We start from the raw sequence: 20,071 nt of genomic DNA on the forward strand, positions 1-20,071 counted from the left end.
TCCAACACTTTTTTTGACTTGCACTTTAAAATATTCTGATCATTGTTACATGTGTTTGCACTAATAGCTTTATCATTATTACAGTTGTTGTTACTAGATTATTCTTATAACAATGAATCAAACATGTATCAAATCATTTTATTTTTTGTGAACTAGTATTAAGTTACGTATGATGGGCAATTGAAAAAGTAGCTTAACAAGGTTACCCCATAGTATTTTCCCTGAGAGTAACAGAAATCTGGGCTTCTACTAATTTAGTTTGAGATACCTTTTAAATAGGTTCTGAAATAATTTTATGTTTATTCATGAAAATACCTACTGGTTTGTTTATATTTTCTTTTTGTTATGTTTTAGAAGCTGTTTGCAGTGTTTTCACATGCACTAAAGTAAATGAAGTTGGAATCATTATTAGAGGCTGGTTGCGCCATGCTAAAGAAAGAAGAGTTTATTCTGTAAAAAAATTAAGGAAATAATAGTGTAAATAAAAGTTTCACTTATGTGATTCTAATATTGTTTATTTTTTTCTATTCTCATATTTATTTGCATACACTAAATTTATGCTGCAAAAAATAGATAAATCCTTAAAACAAGTTATTTTTAATATTTTCAAGATACTGATTTAAGTATGCCTTCAGCTAACAATTCTTCAGCAAAACATGGCAACAGCTGTTTTAGTTTGTATATCAAAACAGATAATTTTCTAATTTTAATTGTTTTTTTAAATTGCATCATTGACACAATAACTAAACAATAAAGTATGTGATCCATAAACATCTATTTTGAGTTTTTGATAAAATAGTCACAACTTCATTTAAACTATTTATAATATAAAATGTTTTTTAGTAAATTTTGCAGAAGAATGTAATGAGAATTATTTTGCCAATTAACTAGTTTCAATTGATCATACGAGAAATTTAAATATTAATGCGAAGTTCTCAGTATTAGAGCAACATTAAAATGAAAATTATTCATTATTTTATTATAAGATATTTAATATATCTACTACATTAAACAATATGAGCAATAATGAAGCAATCATAAATTACAATGTACATAAAAGATTCAATAAGTCTCATAATTTAATTTAATAAGAAATATTCTTTACAGAAAACTAACGCTAATTAGGAGACTTGTAACCTTCCTTGGTGTTCAAAGGGTACATTCAATTAGACTTTTTAATAATGGCCAAGTTTTTATTCCAAGCAATAGAAATGTGAAATCCAATTATCTTGCATATTTTTGTATTAAAATGATACATTATTCTTTTCTTTAGATACGTTTGTTTATTAACTGTTTCACTCCCTTTTCCTTTACTAATTTTCCTAAAAAGTAGAGGAATAGCCCATTTTTCTGGAAAAATAGAGTGGTATACAAATTAAAAACTATCACCTTTTTTTTCATTTACAAAACATTTTTCTGACCTCTAATTCAGTAAATTTAAAAGAAAAACCTTATTTAAGTTGCTAAAATTAATAAAAATTTCAAAGATGAAATTTATTTCCAAAATAAGACACCCTCCTATTACTATCATACCATTTCGAACATGCATCCCACAAGTTACCTAAATCCTTACTAAACAGGTCTTATTATGTCCTAATGCCATCCTAAAGCGTTCTAAAGGTATCCTGAAACTGTCCTAGTTATGACATCATTAAGATATCTGCAGGTGGGACATTCTAACACGCAGATGACATCCGTAGGACATTTAGCGGTAAATATAGGACTTCCTCTGGAAGTCACAGAATCCTAAAGATGACAACTTTAGGATGTCATAACGAAGTCAATGTGCTGTATGGGTAGGGACTGATGCACGTTAAATCTGTCGAGTAGCAAAGTCATCCATGTTCCTGTAACAAATCATACCTCTGGGATACTGATTCAGGAATTTCTTTGCCTTCTGGAGTGGTTCAAAATTACAAGGCTATGGAGTTGATCATTAACAGTCGTAAACCTAAAAACTGGGTCGGCTATTCAACTACGGATATAAATTAAATCTATGAGGTAGGTGTTTTATTTACGTCACACTAGAGTTGCACAATGGGCTATTGGTGACGGTCTGGGGAATATCCCAGAGGATGATCCGAAGACATTCCATCACAATTTTGATCCTCTGCAGAGGGGATGGCTCCTCCGCTTTGGTAGCCAGACAACATGCGTGAAATCGAGCACTTTGCGACAGAACAATTTAACGAGGACCGATACCGCGCACCCTTTGTCCCTACGTAGGCTGATCAAAGTGGTCACCCACCCGCTTACTGACAGCAGCCAGTGATGCTCGAGTCTCTAAGAAAACAGCAATTTTGAGAAAAGGGTCTTTGAAATTAAAAGAAAATATGAAAATAAGACTTTTTGGGTTTTGAGGAAGGGGTCTGTTACGTATTTGACCCTTAAAACGTGTGTCAAGCCTTGTCAGTCATTACTAGGAGGTACATTTGAAAGACGGAAGATTTTAGCATATAAATACGAAGCACTTAGAGCAATGGTGCCGAAGGCAGCAGTGTTTTTATCAGCAAGCACATCTGAATCTATCTAGGACTCTGAGGATCGAACCGATGTAATTTCTGCGAAAGCAAAATGATTAATGTTAAGTTATTTCATATTGGCTTTCAAATTAAATTTCGACGGTCATTACTTTTGACCTTTATATTAAACGCAACGAACACATATGTTTTTTCTCTTTCCATGTTTTATAGAATTTTAATTGTTGATGACAGTAAAGAAATGAGATGGTCCTAAAATTATGACTAATTAAAATAATTGCATTAGTTAAAAACTGAAAAAACCAATAATTATTTTGATGCTTTTAAATGACCAATCAAATCAAAGCTTCTTTAATCGCGCTTATTCTTTATCCAACATGGCGGGTAAGCTTGTTATATTATCCGATGTTGTGTATTTTGAAGTATTTTTAAATTTATTGTGTTTTAATGTATTAATTTTTACAATTTATTTATAATTTACAGATGTATTTGTAACTGAAGATTATGAGGACGCTTCCGAAGACTGCAACGAAAGTAAGTTCATTTAATATTTCCTGCCTTTCAAATATGATCCTTGAAAGCAATGTAGATCTGGCATGATTGTTTTTAAAAAGGATTTAGGCCTAACAATAAGTGTCAATTTTTTCGTTGCAGGGAAAGAACTATTTTTGAATTTTGAATCATGTATTCAAGTTTATTTGCATTATATTTGTGTATAGTTTGAGAGTTAAAATTATTATCATTTACTTATAAAGTGCGTGCTAGTATGATTTAAGGGGGGAGGGGAGATAATATCCACACACTTATTACGTTGTATTCTTATTTCACTAGATTTTCTTTTACCTTTATCTTCAGTATCAACTTATGTAGAATTTTTGTATATAAAATTCTTGATTCTTAAGTTCTAATAGTTTTTTCATTACATTAAGTTACTGACACAAGTTATATATAGCCATTTAAAAGTTCATTGACTGTACTACGTACAAGATATGCATGTCAGGAAATTAAGCTAAGGGTTATGATATATTAATTACTATGTTTAATTATACTTATCCAAAGCTTTGTTTTAATTATTTCACATGGATACTCTAGTTTTTATCTATAAATTATTTTAAACAAGGGTAGTTATGGAAAGTTGTCAATAAATCATAAATTTCATGTAGTTGGTTGTGGAAGATCTGAAATTTTTTTGACCTAATAAATTTTAATCATAGTTTATTTATACAGTAGAAAATAATATTATAGATATATTTCAACAACTGAATTAATGTAATTCTGGCAATGACACAAATTCTTGTTCTTTTGCTGTCATTAAAAAAGTGTTTACTAAATTTAAAACTTATGGATTCAAATAATTTTTAATGTTTTATTACTGTACTAAAATCTTTAAACTATTGTTCAGGATTAAATGTGATTAATGTCATTTGCTACAATAAAATTTAAACTTGTTATTAATAATACTGTGGCAATTTCTTCCTGAGTAACCTACACATGAATTTAAAATATTTGAAAATTATGTATTTAAAGCTAATTGGAATATTAAAGAAATATATAAGTTTGATGGAGTAGTAGAATTTTTTAGTTTGTTAGAATGTGTTATTTAAAATAGTAATATGACAGTTATGAATTTTTTGTGTAATTTTGTATGTAACTTAAAAGAATATCTTAACTTCGAACTGGAAATACTTTTAAGTATTCATTATTTAAAAGCAGACTACCAGCAGGAAAATTTCTGGATCGTGATCTGTTGTTGCTGAATAATCGCCAGGTCTTGACAATTTTTAGGCAACTGCTTTAGGAAAAAAAAAACACAGTGATAGGAGATAAACTCTTTGAGTATAATTTATAGTCACCATTGGTCAAATTTCTACATGCTTTTTTTTAAAAAATTTACGAGTTTAAAATCCCTTTGGCACCTTTGCAATTGTGGTTGGCACAACTGATCACGACACGGAAATATCCCACTATCAACAAATTTATTGTTTTTATTGTGTGAATTTTATGATGTATCCAACTTTTATAATGGAGCAGAAACTAAGAATATGTGGAGGATATTTCTGTATCGTGATTTGTCGCGCTAACTGCAATCGCCAAGGTGCCAAATAGATTTTAAACTTTCAAATTGTTTTTTTTTTTTTAAATGTAGATGTTTGCCCGGGGGTGGCTACGAGTTATACCTTTCGAGTTGGTCCTTTTCTGTGATGCTTTTTTTTAGTTTCTCGCGGGCCACTGCCTGGAAGTTTCCAAGATTTGGCGATTATTCTGCCACAGATCATGATATGGAAATCTCCCCAATATTTGTACACATTTTGTTTACTGTATACGTATTTATCGATTTCCGAAGAGCATTTTGAAATTTCAATGATCATTATAATAAATTTTTTTAAAAATTTTGTATTAACTATTTATAAATAATTACCTGTAGTTTTGAGAATGGTTAAATATTCCAGTATAAATGTATTTATTTTAGATATCAGATTTTTCAAGTAGCTTAATTGTTTGCCTCTATGTTTATTAATTTTTTATCCGAAATGTGATTATTTTCTTAAATTTTTTTTTTATAAAACTTGCAATTATTAGGAATATTATATGTTAATAAGATTTTTGTATTTACACTTGCGCTAAAATAATTCTCAAGTTCAGATGATATCAAGTTGAAAGATATAAAATTCTAGATGCTTTCAATTTTTTCAAGCAGGGACAGATATGGAAATATCCCCAGGTTTTTTTCTAATAAAGAAAATTTAGTGTTTTGTAAGCATTGCTCATATCTTTTTCCCTTTGATTAATAAGAATAATAGGAAGTTTTCTGTATTGCGATTTGTTGCAGAATATACTTGTCAAGTCTCCGTAACTTTCGGGCAGCGGCCTTTGAGAAACTATAAAAATATCGCAGAAAAAGAACAACGCAAAGTGTTTAACACTAAGGTAAATCGCTAAATATTTTAAAAAAAAAAAAACAATTTGCAAGTTTAAAATCTATTTAGCTCCTTGGGGATTGATTGTATTTGGATAGACAGGTGATGGTGTAGAAATGTCCCCTTTATAATTTTTTAATAACTCTTTTATATTTATTTTGTGAGTGTCTTTTGTATGCGTTGGATGTAACTTCAAGCATTTGGTTAACTGGAAGTTATTATACTTTACTTTTGAAAATAATTCAAAATATTTGATGTTACAAAAATAACTGTCGAAACTGCAAAAAATAAGCTGCTTATTATAATTGCCTCTACATTTTGGTATAATTTAAATTTATTTATAATGGCTATATACTCAGAATGAATCATAGAGGTATTCTGTGCTTTTAAATAGAACTGAAGGGATGCTTTGTGGGGTCCTTAGGATTATGAATCACTTAGGAAAACAAATTGAGATTTTTGTCTAATCATCTGAATAAATATATTTTTTTTTCGAATTGCATTCCTATAAATGAAAAACTTAACATTCTGCTTTATTTTCTAAATTGACATTATTTTATTTTTATAATTTATATATATAGCATTAGTAGCCATTAAAAGTGGGGTATTTTAAATTAAAGATCTATTAAATAATTTTTTTAATTATTAATCTTAATTTTTTTTTGGAGGGCCTGAAAAAAGGTCAGGACAGGGTGGCCACCCACCTGGAAAACCTTCAAAACCTGGAATTATCAGGGAATTTTTTTATACTGGAAAAAACCTGGAAATATCAGGGAAATTTGGATAAAAACCTGGAAAAATCAGGGAATTTTAAAGAAAAGCTGGAAATTTTTCTTTGATAATTTTTTTAATTTCACTAATTTATATTATTTGCTAATTTTCTTAATTTAAATTATTTCATCCATTATACCCACTTTTTTTTAACGGAAATGTATCGCCAAACAGTTGAAATATCATCAACTTAGCAATACTTTGCTTGCATCAAAATTTGCTCCATTACAGCTGTTAAACTAGAATGCCACATAAAATTCTCCTACTGTTGCTAAACGAATGCAGAAACCTTTGACCGCTATGGGACTGTGCAATTTAGGAAAGATTCTGGTATAGGTGGAAAAAGATTTAGGATATTAGCTTCTATTTTTAAATACTGTCTTTGGGCTGAATCCATTTATGGCTCAAGTTTGTTCCGATGCTTTGGTGGTTATTTTTTTTCTCGATTTTGACAAAATGTTTTTGTATTTTTAACTTTATAAAATTTTCCAAAAATTAGTTGGTTAAATTTTATGATAATAGATTTTATATCGCACTCTTTTTCTTTTTCTACTCCCATTCAAAGAAATCTGTGAATTATTTTTTCTGAGCAAACCAACGAATCACACATTTTTTTACAATCGCTAACAGCAATGTTTGTCGACAAATTGTTACAATTGTTGCATTAATGGCAATTTTTTCTATTTCATTTTAACCTCTTATAACATATTTTAATTTTAAAAAAAGGCTCCTTTGTTGGTCAATATATGATTTTTGATTCAAAATTTTGTACCAAAACATTAAAAAATAAATAAAAAATCTTGAAAATTGTCAAAATAAATATTTTTTTTCAAGTATGATACGTTAAAAAAGTAGCATTTTGAATAAAATATTTTATAATATAGACACTTTTCTTGTACAGTCCGCAAAAAAAAAAGATATCACCCTGAATAACTTTCGTTCTAATGATCCGATTTTCATGAACTAAGTGTCAATCTTAATGGTTCCTGGGGGTGACCTCAAATATGCTAATTAATTAGTGCTAACTATTAATTAAGTTACGAAATCAGACACAAAAACGTACTTTCTCTGAATAAACATATATTTTTTTTTACATATTTGGAATCTAGACACTTGAATTAGGGGGGGGGGGTAGACAAAATTTTAAAACAATTGGGTCGTAAATTGGGTTGCAATAAAGGTTTATATATTTGGCGATAGTCCAGAAAACCGCCAAAAAAAGTCGCCTGCGCAAATAAATATTTTAAGATAACCCATTGATTGATTCAAAAGAGAAACGCATAATTTTACTAGGTTGCTAGGCAACCAATTTCTGACTGTAAAAAAATTGAAATAATGTTTTGTGATTGCTCTGAGAGGTGTAATTAATAGTTAATAGAAAACATCTCGAAGTTTCTAGGCAGTAGACAATTTTTAAGTTTATTTATGTCCAAAAAAAAAAAAAACATTATTTTAATCTCCTTTGAAAAGAAAATTTGAATCGATTTATAAGTTTTTAGAATTTAAATACATGAACTTTTTATCTGATATTATTTAGATTACGCTATTTTTGCTATGTTTATTCGAGGATTATGCTATTTTTGCTATGTTTATTCGAGAATTTCATACTAAAATCAAATTAACATAACTTATAATAGCTATATACAAAATTTTAGGGATAGAAATTGTTACAGCTTTAATCGAGTCCTCTAGGCATGAAAGTCTGAAGAAAAAAAAAGTGCTTGAAAAATAAAATGTAGATTGTATAGTAATTCTAATGCACATTCACAAGGTTTTCTATAATTTACGATATTTCTTTTTTCTATAACTCAATGAATTGCTGAATGTTTAGTGGCATTTTAAAAACATTGAAATATGTTATGTTCAAGAATAAGATATTGAAATAATATGTTGCATATTGTATGATTCATTGTTTAAAAAATTGCTTCATTTTGCTAGATATTTACGTTACATGGTTTTCTTTGGATAAAGATGATTAGCAAATAGCATCCACATGTTTCGATACATTCTGAAACTTACGTTCGTAAATTCACCATAAAATGTCGCACAGCATATTCTTCAATTACGATAAGCTACATTTACCACCAAATACTGCTACTATGATTATTTTTGTCTTCTTATATATATATATATATATATATATATATATATATATATATATATATATATATATATATATATATATATATATATATATATATATATATATCTGATATGATACTCTCTTTTTAAACAGAGCTTCTAAGGCCCTTAAGATACTGAAATGGGGGCACGAAAACTTAAAAGATTTTTTTTCCTAATGCCCGCCTGTGTTAACATCCGTCAGTTCAGGCATCTACAGGGCGACAGATATCTGTGTGGCCTAAGGATTCCTAACGAGCATCAAACATTCTCAAAATTAAGTGTTCATTCACTGGAAAATTTAGTGTTTATTCAATTTAAGAACTGTTCCTTTACTTGGTTATCTTACTACTTATTATTTAAACCACCAAAAGCTTAAAACAATATTTTGTAAGTTATCTAAATTTTTTTTGCATAATTTGCATTTAATAACAAATATGTCGACATGCATTTAATAACAAATACGTCATTTAGCTAAAATTACAAATTTTGAAATTTTTATGATTTTTTTTTAAAGACAAGCTAAGCTTAAGTATTCCTTCACTGGTTAGTTTACCCTATAAGATTTTGAGAAATTTGCGATATTGTGAGAGATGCTTAAAAATGTTGACTACGTATTTTTATTAATATTCATAAAATATATATTCAAGAAATTGATGAATATTTTATTCCAAATTTATTCATTCGTATGTATATTATTGAAATTTTATCAGTTAGTGAGAAAAAAAAACTAAAAAATAAAAAATAATCACATTAAAGAAGCACAATCTGTTGTATAATCATATTCTATCAGAAGCATGCTTTTATAAAACTCCACATTCTCTGAATAAAATGTATTTTATTCAATAAAATGTTTTATTCAAATTTCTTTACTAAATTGCAAATAGAATTTTAGACGACTAAAAAAGAAACATCTTATTTTATAGCTTAAAAAAAGAAAAATGAAAAGATAAGCAAACGATTATTAGCGAAAAAAATATGAATGAAATTTTATGCTAAGCGCGCGAAGTCAAGTTCCTCGCAAGTTTATCACATTTTAATATTAATCGCCCCATTTAATCATTTCTTCATTGTCGCCAAATTATTTTTTTAAAAATAATTAATTTTAATTTTTCTCAGCTTCTAATAAATAAAAACAGTTGAAACTTTAGATTTTTCAATTGAAAAATACGTAGATTAATATGGTATAAAAAAATTCATACCTTATAATTCAAAAATTTTTCATCCTTAATTTAATTAAATAATAAAAAATAATTAACAATTATTAAAAATTATTTTTTTCATGAAATTATCTTTGGGTAAATGAGTTTTATGACTGGGTGAAATTTTCTTCGAATTGCTTTATTAGTTTTTAAAATATGACTAAAAACGTAAAAAGTGAAATTAACATTAAGGGGTACGAACTTTGGATCGCTCTCCTGACCAAACTATGGGGACCATATTTCCCAGATTGCGGCTACCCCCTATATTTTGAAGGTTAAAAATCCAAATATGTAAGAAAAAGTATATGTTTATTCAGAGAAAGTACGTTTTTGTGTCTGATTTCGTAACTTAATTAATAGTTAGCACTAATTAATTAGCCTATTTGAGGTCACCCCCAGGAACCATTAAGATTAACACTTAGTTCGTGAAAATCCGATCATTAGAACGAAAGTTATTCATGGTGATATCTCTTTTTTTTTTGCGGACTGTACACATCCTATACTTTATAAGAAAAAAGAAACAAAAACCTGGAAATTTTAAGATTTTTATCTGGAAAACCTGGAAAAATCAGGGAAATTTGAAATCTGATTCGAGTGGCCACCCTGCAGGAGTACCACCTTTATTTTATCTGTATGATAAATGAGAAAATAAGGCTAACAGATTTCAATAATTAATATTAAAAAAGGTATTTTTTCTAGTTATTAACATTGAAATTTGAATATCAAGTTCCAAGCAAAAGTATTGGATATCAAGTTCATCCCACTCTTACTACAACTGCCTTGCTTTTAAACAATCCAGATTGAGTGATTAGTAATAAAATCACCTCTCACTCTGATTTGTAATAAAATCATCTCTCACTCTGATTAGTAATAAAATCACTTAGATCCAGATTAATAAAAGCACCTCTATATGCATCAAGTCTATCGATGTAAAAATATTTGATTTAAAAGTTGCATAAATCAAACCTAAAAAAAAGCTGCTAGGCAGGTTAGTACATATGCAATTAGGTTGCTGAAATTAAAAAACAGAAAAGGATGAAATGTAACAAAGAATTTTTTCAAATCAAAACACAGATAGGTTTCTTAGAAATTTTTATAAATTAAATTATTAATAAATAAGTTAATAACTGTATTCTTATTTGTTTATTGATTAAAAGTCATTTCATTTGTCAGTTAAAGCAGTAGTTACCAACTGGTGGCCCGCGAAGACTTTTTTTTGTGGCCCGAAAACTAAAATATATTAGTAGCTATTTTTTGCGGACAGTTTTCTTAAAAAATCCTGATGGATTTAAAATACTTTTTTTTTGTTCACAAAAAGCCTCATTTCTTCGTTTCTGTGAAATTTAACATACCAACGGTGCAAAAATATTTATTTCTCAGGTAAAAATCTACTTATTTTGATTTGTAATTTAATACTTTTGTTTTGTACAACTTGATAAAAATCTGACAGTAATATTTAATATTCCTTTAAACATAAAAAAAGTCCTATATAAAAGTCTGATAAAGTTGCGGCCCGCCATTCCGCCATTTGTCTGGTGTTTTAATTGTGACCCCCGGCCTCGTATAAGTTGGAAACCCCTGAGTTAGAGTGTAGAATTAGATGCCCTTCCTTTGTATTGGACACTGGTCCTTAAAGCTTTTATTGTATATAAAATCTTCTATTCTATATACAATTAAAGCTTCATTTTTGTTTTCAATTTGGAAGTTATTTTTCCTGTTTTTTGTAAGAACATAAAAAATTGTCAAAATAAGAGGATTACCAAATTATAACTTTTACTTTGTCTTTTTAATAAAAATAAGAAAAAGCCACTTGTTAAAAAAATATTCTGTTTAAAAAGTTTTGATTATTTAATCTTATAATTTTAATAGATTCTTCTGATGATCCAAATGAGGAATTAAAAGATAATTCTGATATGAAGCAAGACGGAAATGATTCGGAGCTTTTTGCAGCTGATGACCTATTAGTTAATCCTGATGATTTACTTCCACCTGTAGCAAAATTAGAAAAATATGCAAATAGTGACATAGTCTTCAATCGGTAAGTTTATTTTATCTTTAAAAAACCTTTTTGCTATTAAAACAGATCATAAAATTGTTGTATAATTGTCTAAGATTTTAAAGTTCAAACTATGGGTTTATAAATGGATAGTGTCATAACAAATTAGAGTACGCTGTAGAGTAGCTACTTGTTTGAGTTTTGAATTGTGCATTCATTGAGTTATAAATCGTCAGGGTTGGGTTTTTGTCGTCAAAAAGTGGTTTTTGACATGACAAGGGTATAATACTGGTTTAAACCGTCAAAAACCCGTCAAAAATGTCGAAAACTGAAGTTTGCCAAGAAAATATATAAACTTCAAAACTACCAACAGTTGCCATGCATTATATTGAAATTTAATTATACTATAGGTAATCAGCAGGTTTTAAAATATTTTTTAATTAAAATTAAGGTAAAATAACAGATTTAAAATCTCAGAAATTTATATTCAAATGCATGTGCAGAAAAATTTTGCACAAAAATTGTTTAAATATTTATATTTTAAATTTTTTTTTCTTTTCTTTTTAATACTTAAGAAAATTAAAAGTTTATTACTATGCATTTTTGGCATACAAGGAACATATAACTAATATTTATAAGGAACTTACAAGTTATGTTGTATAAATACAAACTTGATATAAGATACAAGTGTATAAAAATTTTTTTTTAATGTTATACCGAATATCTTTATTATTCAGTATGTTAATTTGAATTTAAAAGTAGTTATATTTATGAATAATGATAAATATAATTCATATTCTTTATTATATTTATTTATAATTATTACACTTATCATTTTAAAACAATTTTTATCTCTTAATTTTTTTCTCTCCACTTGTATTAAGAATACAAATAATGCATATCTTGAAAGCAAGAAGTAATTATTCAACAGCTGAATATTTAGATATTCAACAAAACTATGTATATAGTATTCAGCAAAATGAAATTCACAAGTATTTGGATAAACTAAATTTTCAGCATAGTAAATGAATAGGCTGAATATACTGTAAATCGACACTAACTACTCTGTGTATTTAACAGAAAGCACTTAAATTTGTATTGTCTTATGTTAAAAAGATTATTAAGAAGATTTAAAAGAATATTAAAAAGATTTTTCTTTAAAAGAAGATGTCTAATGTACAAAACTGCTAATGTTTATCTTTAAAAATGTCTAATTTTTAGTATAATCTATACTATACACTAAATAAATTTCTTAATAATATCACTGCAGATTTTCAATAACACATGAAAATGAATACATAATATTACAAAAGATGTGAGTTTTAATAACACATGAAAATGAATACATAATATTACAAAAGATGTGAGTTTTCAAAAGTACAAGATTTTGGTTACTATTCAAAATATAAGTGTTTCTTCAAAATTTTAAATTTATTTTTTTCTAGAACATATTTAGAAACACTATCCTTTAAAAAATATATAAATTTTATGCATTAATTAAATTTCACATATGAATATAGGTTTTTGACATTTTTGACAGTGAGGTTTTTGACGTGACGGTTTAAACCATGGTTTAAACTGTCAAAAACTGTCACATGTCAAAAACCTGCCAACCCTGTAAATCGTATAGTAAAATTTATGAATTGTAACCAATAATTTTGTTATTGATCAATGAGGAAGAATTACAATATAGATTATAAAAAGTTAAGATACAGTTATAAAATCCCTCTCAGATAAGTTAGGAATCAAGAGAGTTATTGAATAATAAATTATGCCAGATAAATTGGGTATCAGATAACACTAGAGAACAATTCAGATTTCTTCGATGAAGTTTCTCTCTCCGAGCTACAGTTTTTTTAAAATTATTTTTTTAAATGAATTTTTTAGTTGAATGTACAGGTTTTAAAATGTTACATATAAATAGGGTGGTGTAAATTTCTTGGAGACGTAAAGCACATCATCAGGATTAAAATTGTTTAGGGACCCATGTCTGGAAATGTAGTCGTTCATTGCAAGAGACGCTCCCGCATTATGAACAGATTTCAGGTGTCTGTCCAGTTCAAATTTACTACCGTTTAGCGGTACCTTCAAAAATTCAACTTCAAGGAAAAACGGTAATTTCACAAAATACTTTTTAAAAAGCAAGTTCTAAGATTCCCTGCCTCGTAAAAATTTCGTTGTTTGTATCGCCCGTAAATTGAAGTTTTTTTAAAAAATGAAATGACGAGGTTGCCCCTCTGGTAGTAGGAAGTCGAAATTCGAACCTTTATTTTAAACATTATTCTAAATTTATTCTAATAGACCTTTTATTTTTTTTATTAAACATTTTTTTCTCTGTAAAACTTTTTTCTGTATGACCCTGTCTAAAATGTTCTCATAATGAAGATAACATTTAGTGCTAGTACTGTTAAGTGTATGTTTTTATTAAATTCAAGTTTAAGTGTAACTATGGACAATGATTTTTATGAATTTTTAAATTAAGATACAATTTTAAGCCAATTAGCAAAAAAATTTTTTGAACATATGGGAAATATATATAGAAATTTACCAATCATAAATGATTTTTATTTATAGAGAAAATTTTTGAAACATTTTCTTACCATATCATTTTTGTGTTGATTTTTTAATATAATTATTAATTTTTACAAATTATGTCTAAATTTTCACGTAATGGATACCTCTTAAAACCTAGACAGGCGCCCTGATAATACAGAAGTACTCCTAACTGCATATGGCATTTTCTTGCATGAATTTCTATGCAATTTCAATCCTGATATGTGCTTTAATTCTCCAAAAGCATGTCCTCAACATTTACACGACTCCCTTTTAAATATAAAGTTATTAAACATTTCGCAAAAAAAAAAAAAAAAGCAGGGATAACCCTGTCATTGGAAATAAACTAATCGGAGGAGCAAAACTAATTTTAATTTGAAATCCCCACAACTGAATCATGAATGATCAAGTATTTGCATAAGTGCAACAAAAATATTGTTTTCCAGTGCAATCACATTATTCTGTATTTTAATGTTAAACCTTATGCTTATGGCTGGTACATCCATTGAACCAGAATAACAAGTTAAGACAGGGCTGATCATGCTCCGGAAAAATCCGGATTTCCGGATTTTTCGCTAACTGGAAGTTTCTGGAGAAGTTTCGCATCCGGAAGTTCCTGGAGATCAAAGGTCCAGACGTATAAAAAAATCATTGATCACAGAAGTTTCTGAAAGTCAAATTTTCAAAGGTGGAACTTAAAAACACACTTTATTTTATTTGTTTGTAAGGAAGAGCCAGATAAAGCTTATATTCATGATTAATATTCATTTTTTATCAGTAAGTAGTTATTATAATCATAAACTCAAGAAAGAAAGACATATTTGTAAATTTTAATTACTTTTCCAGGTCATCATAGGTATGTGTAAAATTTTAAATAAATTTCAAGGAAACTAAGAAATGTTGAGAAAAAGGAAAAATGAAACCTTGTTTAATTTTTTTTCTAATTTTTCAATTTAAACTGTTTTTTTTTTTTTTTTAACTCAAGAAATTTTCCGTAATTTTGACTTGGGCTGACAATCACCCCTGCTAAGTGAAAACTTGTCAGTGCACTGTATTCACAGGTTGCCATTGTCGCTGACAAGAATGAATTTGTTTTATAATAGCTGTCCTTGATTGCTGTAATAGCTCCCACTGCCTTTTTGGCACAGTGAATATAGGGACAGGTTGTCAATAGTGTTTATCTTCTTTTTTTTCTGTGTTTTAAAAAATAAAAACACTATAATACCTTTTTCTTTTTTTATATTCATATATATTAGTGGTACATATATATTTATATTACGTGAGGACTTATAGAAAGAAGTATGGGACCTCTTTAACTCTTTCTTATGTTTTGTCTCAGCCTCTCCTAATGTATTTTTTTCCTTGTAAGAAAAAAAAACAGAAATAAGTAAATTGTTTATTTTTCAGTTTCCTAAAAAATTTTAATTGATAAAACTGTATTTATTGTGGAGAGTTAATAGGTCCCAAATGACAAAAATAATCTGCCGTAATAGGCTAAGATGGCTGGGCCATCTATGGAGAAGCCCTGAAAATAGCGCCATGAGAATTGTCACCTTTAAGAACACCGACGGGTCACGTCCCAGAGGCAGACCCTCTACCAAATGGCTCAACAACATTGCAAATGACCTGAAAATCCTAAAGATTAGAAATTTGAAAGGAGTTGCCATGGATAGGAGGCACTGGCATTTGTCAGCTGTTAAGGCAGTCAAGGCCTAAAAATGGCTGCTGCACTGACAAAAAAGTTAACAGGCCTCTCTATCCGTAGTAAAACTTGAAGTCCCGCTTAATGGCTTATACCGTCCTAAAAAGGGTGTAAAGAGGCAGCCACTAAAACAAAGTATTTTTAGTTTTTGAAAGATCTGTCAAAAGCTTCTTAACACTAGGGGATGATATGATATTTAGCACGGTAAGGAAAATGATTAGTTTCCTGAATTTTGACCTTTTCAAAAGAAACTTCTTTTTGGCTTAAAAAAAAACCTGTAAATTTTTATTACTTAGGGATCTCGTAGTCCTTGAAAAATTTTAGCAGTTGTAAATTTAGGTTAATGCTAGAATATATTTGTTATTATTATATACCACTTTCAGGGGCCTGTCCAGGCCAAATTTACTACCGTTTAGCTATACCTTAACAAATTCAACTTTAGGAAAAACGGTAATTTCACAAAATACTTTTTCTTAAAATTTTATTTTTGTATCCCATAAGAAGCGATAAATCCATATTTTTGTGTTGATTTTTTAATATAATTTTTAATTTTCACAAATTATGTCTAAATTTTCACAAAATAGGTACCTCTCAGAAAAATCCAGACAGACCCTTAACTTTATCGATAAGTAGATTAGCAAGCTGGAATTTTCACGCATATATACTTTTTTTGGAAATTTTTTTTTAGCGGTGATTACACAAAATATCGTTATTTGTTTTATTTTCGTTTCCACTTTTTAAAATTTTCAAGGCCTGCGGGAATCCTGCAGCTATACTTTTTTATAGTATATTTTGTTTTGAATGAGGACGCTATCCTTCCCTTCTCTATGACAACAGCTACTGCTTTTTCTATCGGAGAATTCTCGGCCCATAATATGTTTTGTATTTTGAAATAATTCTTTCAGCATTTAAAACTTATTTGTTTACTGCCCTGTAAGTTTGCTTTTTTTCTTTACTATAAATTTAACAGATTTGGCTACTTTTCTAATTAAAGATACTTAAAACTTTCGTTTTAATTTACATTGGCCATTTTGATTGATAATGAGCTACATTTTTTTATTTAGAGTGCTCATGAAATATTCGTGTATTCAAATAGAATTTTAATTAAAAAAAATCAATACCATTTGTTCATGTTTACATTGTACATCAATTTGTAAATGGTTTTGTAATTCTCAATATTACATGGAGTGCTATGGATAAATTTGTATGCATGTATATTTTATCCTTTGTTTTCAAATCTTGGTTACAATGTTCGATTTTTGACATTGAATGATGGGCGTTGAATATCTTTTTTAAAATATATTTTATTTATTTATTTTTCATTCAACAGCTATTAGTTTGATTCTTTTGCACTCAATTCAGCTTGTTTCATTCTTTTTTAACTAACAACTCTGACCCTTTAAATATTCTTCAAAAGCGTAATCCACATCTGCAATAATTCCTTCCATTTGTGTCTATAATAAAGTTCTTTTTTTCTTCTATTTCATTTTGTTTTGGAGTGGCATACTGGTATTACTTGTCTATTATATCTTGCAAAGCTTGATAAAAAAAAGTAAATACTCCAATCTAAGAAGACTAAATATAAATTCAATTTTCATATTTTAAAGTTGTGCCCTCCAAAAGTTTAAATTTGATTTTATACAGCAATGATGTTGAATTTATTAAAAGATGGTTTTAACATGCTTTGATATTGTACTGATTCTGTTCTTGCAGATTTTAATATTACATGGTGCATAGCATTTTTAAAAAGTGCTTAAAGGTGCTTATTTTCAATTTTAGTTTTTAAAAGCCTTTAATGGTGCTTTTTTCATTGAGTGTTTATAAAAAGTGCTTAATTTTTCTTTTTTCGAAAATGAGATTTTTTTCTTTACCATGCCGATTTTCGTCACATATTATGCAAAAGTGTGCTTTTCACATTGTTCTATTCAACGTTTTCTAAAATCATTTCGGCGTACCGTCGGTCCATAGCATATGAAAACGCCAATCAATTTACAAGTTTGATGAAATACTTGGGAGTCAGCATGTGCGTCTACTGAGTTGAGTTCGGTGAGATTATTGCACTGTTATGTGCAACTCTGCTGCATTTTGCGAGATATTCTCAATTTCAGGCTTCACTTTCCACCCTCTAATATCGAACAGAAAAATCTTTCGATCGTTTAACAATGTCTAATGTAATCAAGAAAAAGAGTTCTTTGTCAGAAACTAGTTATTTAATCATGATCATGTGAAGTCTTTGAAAATTATTTTGCATTTTGTTAATGTATATAGTGCTTTAAAATGTTTTTTGAGTGCTTAAAAAGTACTTAAAAGGCGCTTATTTTTTGATGAAAGATTTGGCTTTGCACCCTGTGTTAATAAAACAGTTGATTTTAAAAATCAGCAATTTTTATTAGTGGCAGTTACTGTCTTAAATGATTTATAATGCAAGTGTTTTCAGTGCAAGAATAGTAGTTTTTTTTTTTCAATTGATAAAGCAATATTTAGAAGTAGTTAGTTGAAGTTGTTTTTGCAATCTCTGAAATTACTGTTTCCTCCCCTCTCTTTTTAGACTAAAAATTTAATCCACTATGAGAAAAATGTATTTTAAACAAATTTTATAACTTTCTCTTTCAATTTATTTTGCTCTTTACATTATTATTACCCTCAGCACTTCTAGTTTCCTTATATCACAGTAATGGCTAACAGACTGAACTGTACCTATTATATTGTCTATGTACCATTTTAATTCCATTGCTGCTTCATTAAGTATTGTTTATTGTTCTATTATTTTTTTCTAATGCCATTTGGCATCTTTTTTCATATAATTGTTTTTTTTTTATATATCTCAACTTCTTTATCTACGATTTTTTTTTATTTTTAAACTTGTTATAATAGTGTTTGTGTAGGGGAACATAGCAAGTTTATTACCAAAACACATAACATAAAACTAACATTTTTATTAATTAGGTACCAGCATTGGTCTTTCTGCTGTACATAAATATATTTACAAGTCAACAATTGTTGCAAAAACAACTTAACTGAAGTAGTGCTTGGTTTTAAAATTTTTACACAGTATTTATTCTAAAATTAAATCCATTATGTTGATAATTATTAAATAAATAATTCATGTTATTGAAAATTAAAATTTGTTTTATTAAAATAAGTTAATGTATGATTATTTAATTGTAAATATTTGACTAAGATTTTTTTTCTGAAGGGCTCAGATTTTTACCCATTGAATTCTGTGTCAGCAATTCATATTTTTTTCTGTGGTTTATTTGGAAATTATTTACCAATTATAATTTTTCTAATGTCAAATGAATTGTTAGTTAAATTGTGATTCCTATGTTCAGATTTGCTGCCTGAGCTTTATACATTTACAATATTTGTTTTATTTTCATGTAGTAGAAAAATCTTATTTAATTAAAACTGTGCTACTAACATTCAATTAATCTAAAATATTGTAAATTTTTTTTAATTGCTTTATTTTTGAACTTGTTGGTCTATAAAGCGATGTGATGTATCTTTATCTAGTGATTAGTTCAGAAGACTTTAAATTATTATCTTGCGTTAAACTTTGTGCTCTTTATCCCAAGAAGCATTATTTAAGCAAAAATATTGTTGCTAGATTAAAAACTTAATTCTCTACAAAAATATATAAATAGGAAATAACAGTCAACATGTTTCAAGAGCTCAAAAACTGGCATCCATTTTCAAGACTTAACAGACGCCAATGAGAAGAAACAAAAGTGATTTGGAATATGAAATGTAAATCTGCCAATTAAAAATGGTAAAATAAAGGCAAGAAACAGGGTTAGCAAGTTTTTGACACATGACTGTTTTTACCCTGGTTTTTACCGTCATGTCAAAAACGCCTCTGTCAAAAACCCATAGTTTTGGTAAAACTGTATTTTTATTTGAGTTTAACTGCGTATAATTTAAAATTAATTCATTTTTGGGCAATAAAATTGGAAAAAAAGTTGTTAAAAGATATATAAGAACAGATTCTTGCATTCTCCCAACATGATTATATCAAATCATACTATTTGAAGTAAAATATTAGGATACTAAACAGAAATTTCAACATTTCCAAGCATCATTTTGTTTGGCATATTACGTTACTGAAGAATGGCAAGATTGATTACTTTCATTCATAAAATCTTGCTTTGAGAAAGACATGTACACATAAAAAGAAAGCCTCATGAAATAAACTTTTCTTATCAATTTTGCTTTCAATATTTTACACAGAAATGAGACATGAAAAACCCTGGGAAATCCTTTTACAATTTCCTTGCAACATTGCAATAGCCTTTTGTTATCATTATCCTCAATGACAGGCTTCCTTGGAA

At 28.1% G+C, this 20,071-nt stretch overlaps 1 protein-coding gene across 8 annotated transcripts in view; it reads left to right on the forward strand.

Moving 5' to 3' along the window:
* The window catches only part of LOC107443261 (serine/threonine-protein phosphatase 4 regulatory subunit 1), a 122,724-nt gene that overhangs the window by 3,668 nt on the left and 98,985 nt on the right, over positions 1–20,071 (forward strand). For 2 of the 8 annotated variants that reach the window (XM_087161056.1, XM_087161058.1), the window contains exons 3-5: positions 355–477; positions 2,964–3,014; positions 11,362–11,530. In XM_087161056.1, coding sequence (XP_087017182.1) covers positions 11,406–11,530 — 125 coding nt within the window. In that variant the 5' untranslated portion in view covers positions 355–477; positions 2,964–3,014; positions 11,362–11,405. The other 6 variants (XM_087161055.1, XM_087161054.1, XM_087161059.1 and 3 more) reach the window with 5 other exon arrangements.

Source organism: Parasteatoda tepidariorum, chromosome 4 (assembly GCF_982258835.1).
Source record: "Parasteatoda tepidariorum strain Cologne lab strain chromosome 4, Ptep-v5.0, whole genome shotgun sequence".
Taxonomy (NCBI): domain Eukaryota; kingdom Metazoa; phylum Arthropoda; class Arachnida; order Araneae; family Theridiidae; genus Parasteatoda; species Parasteatoda tepidariorum.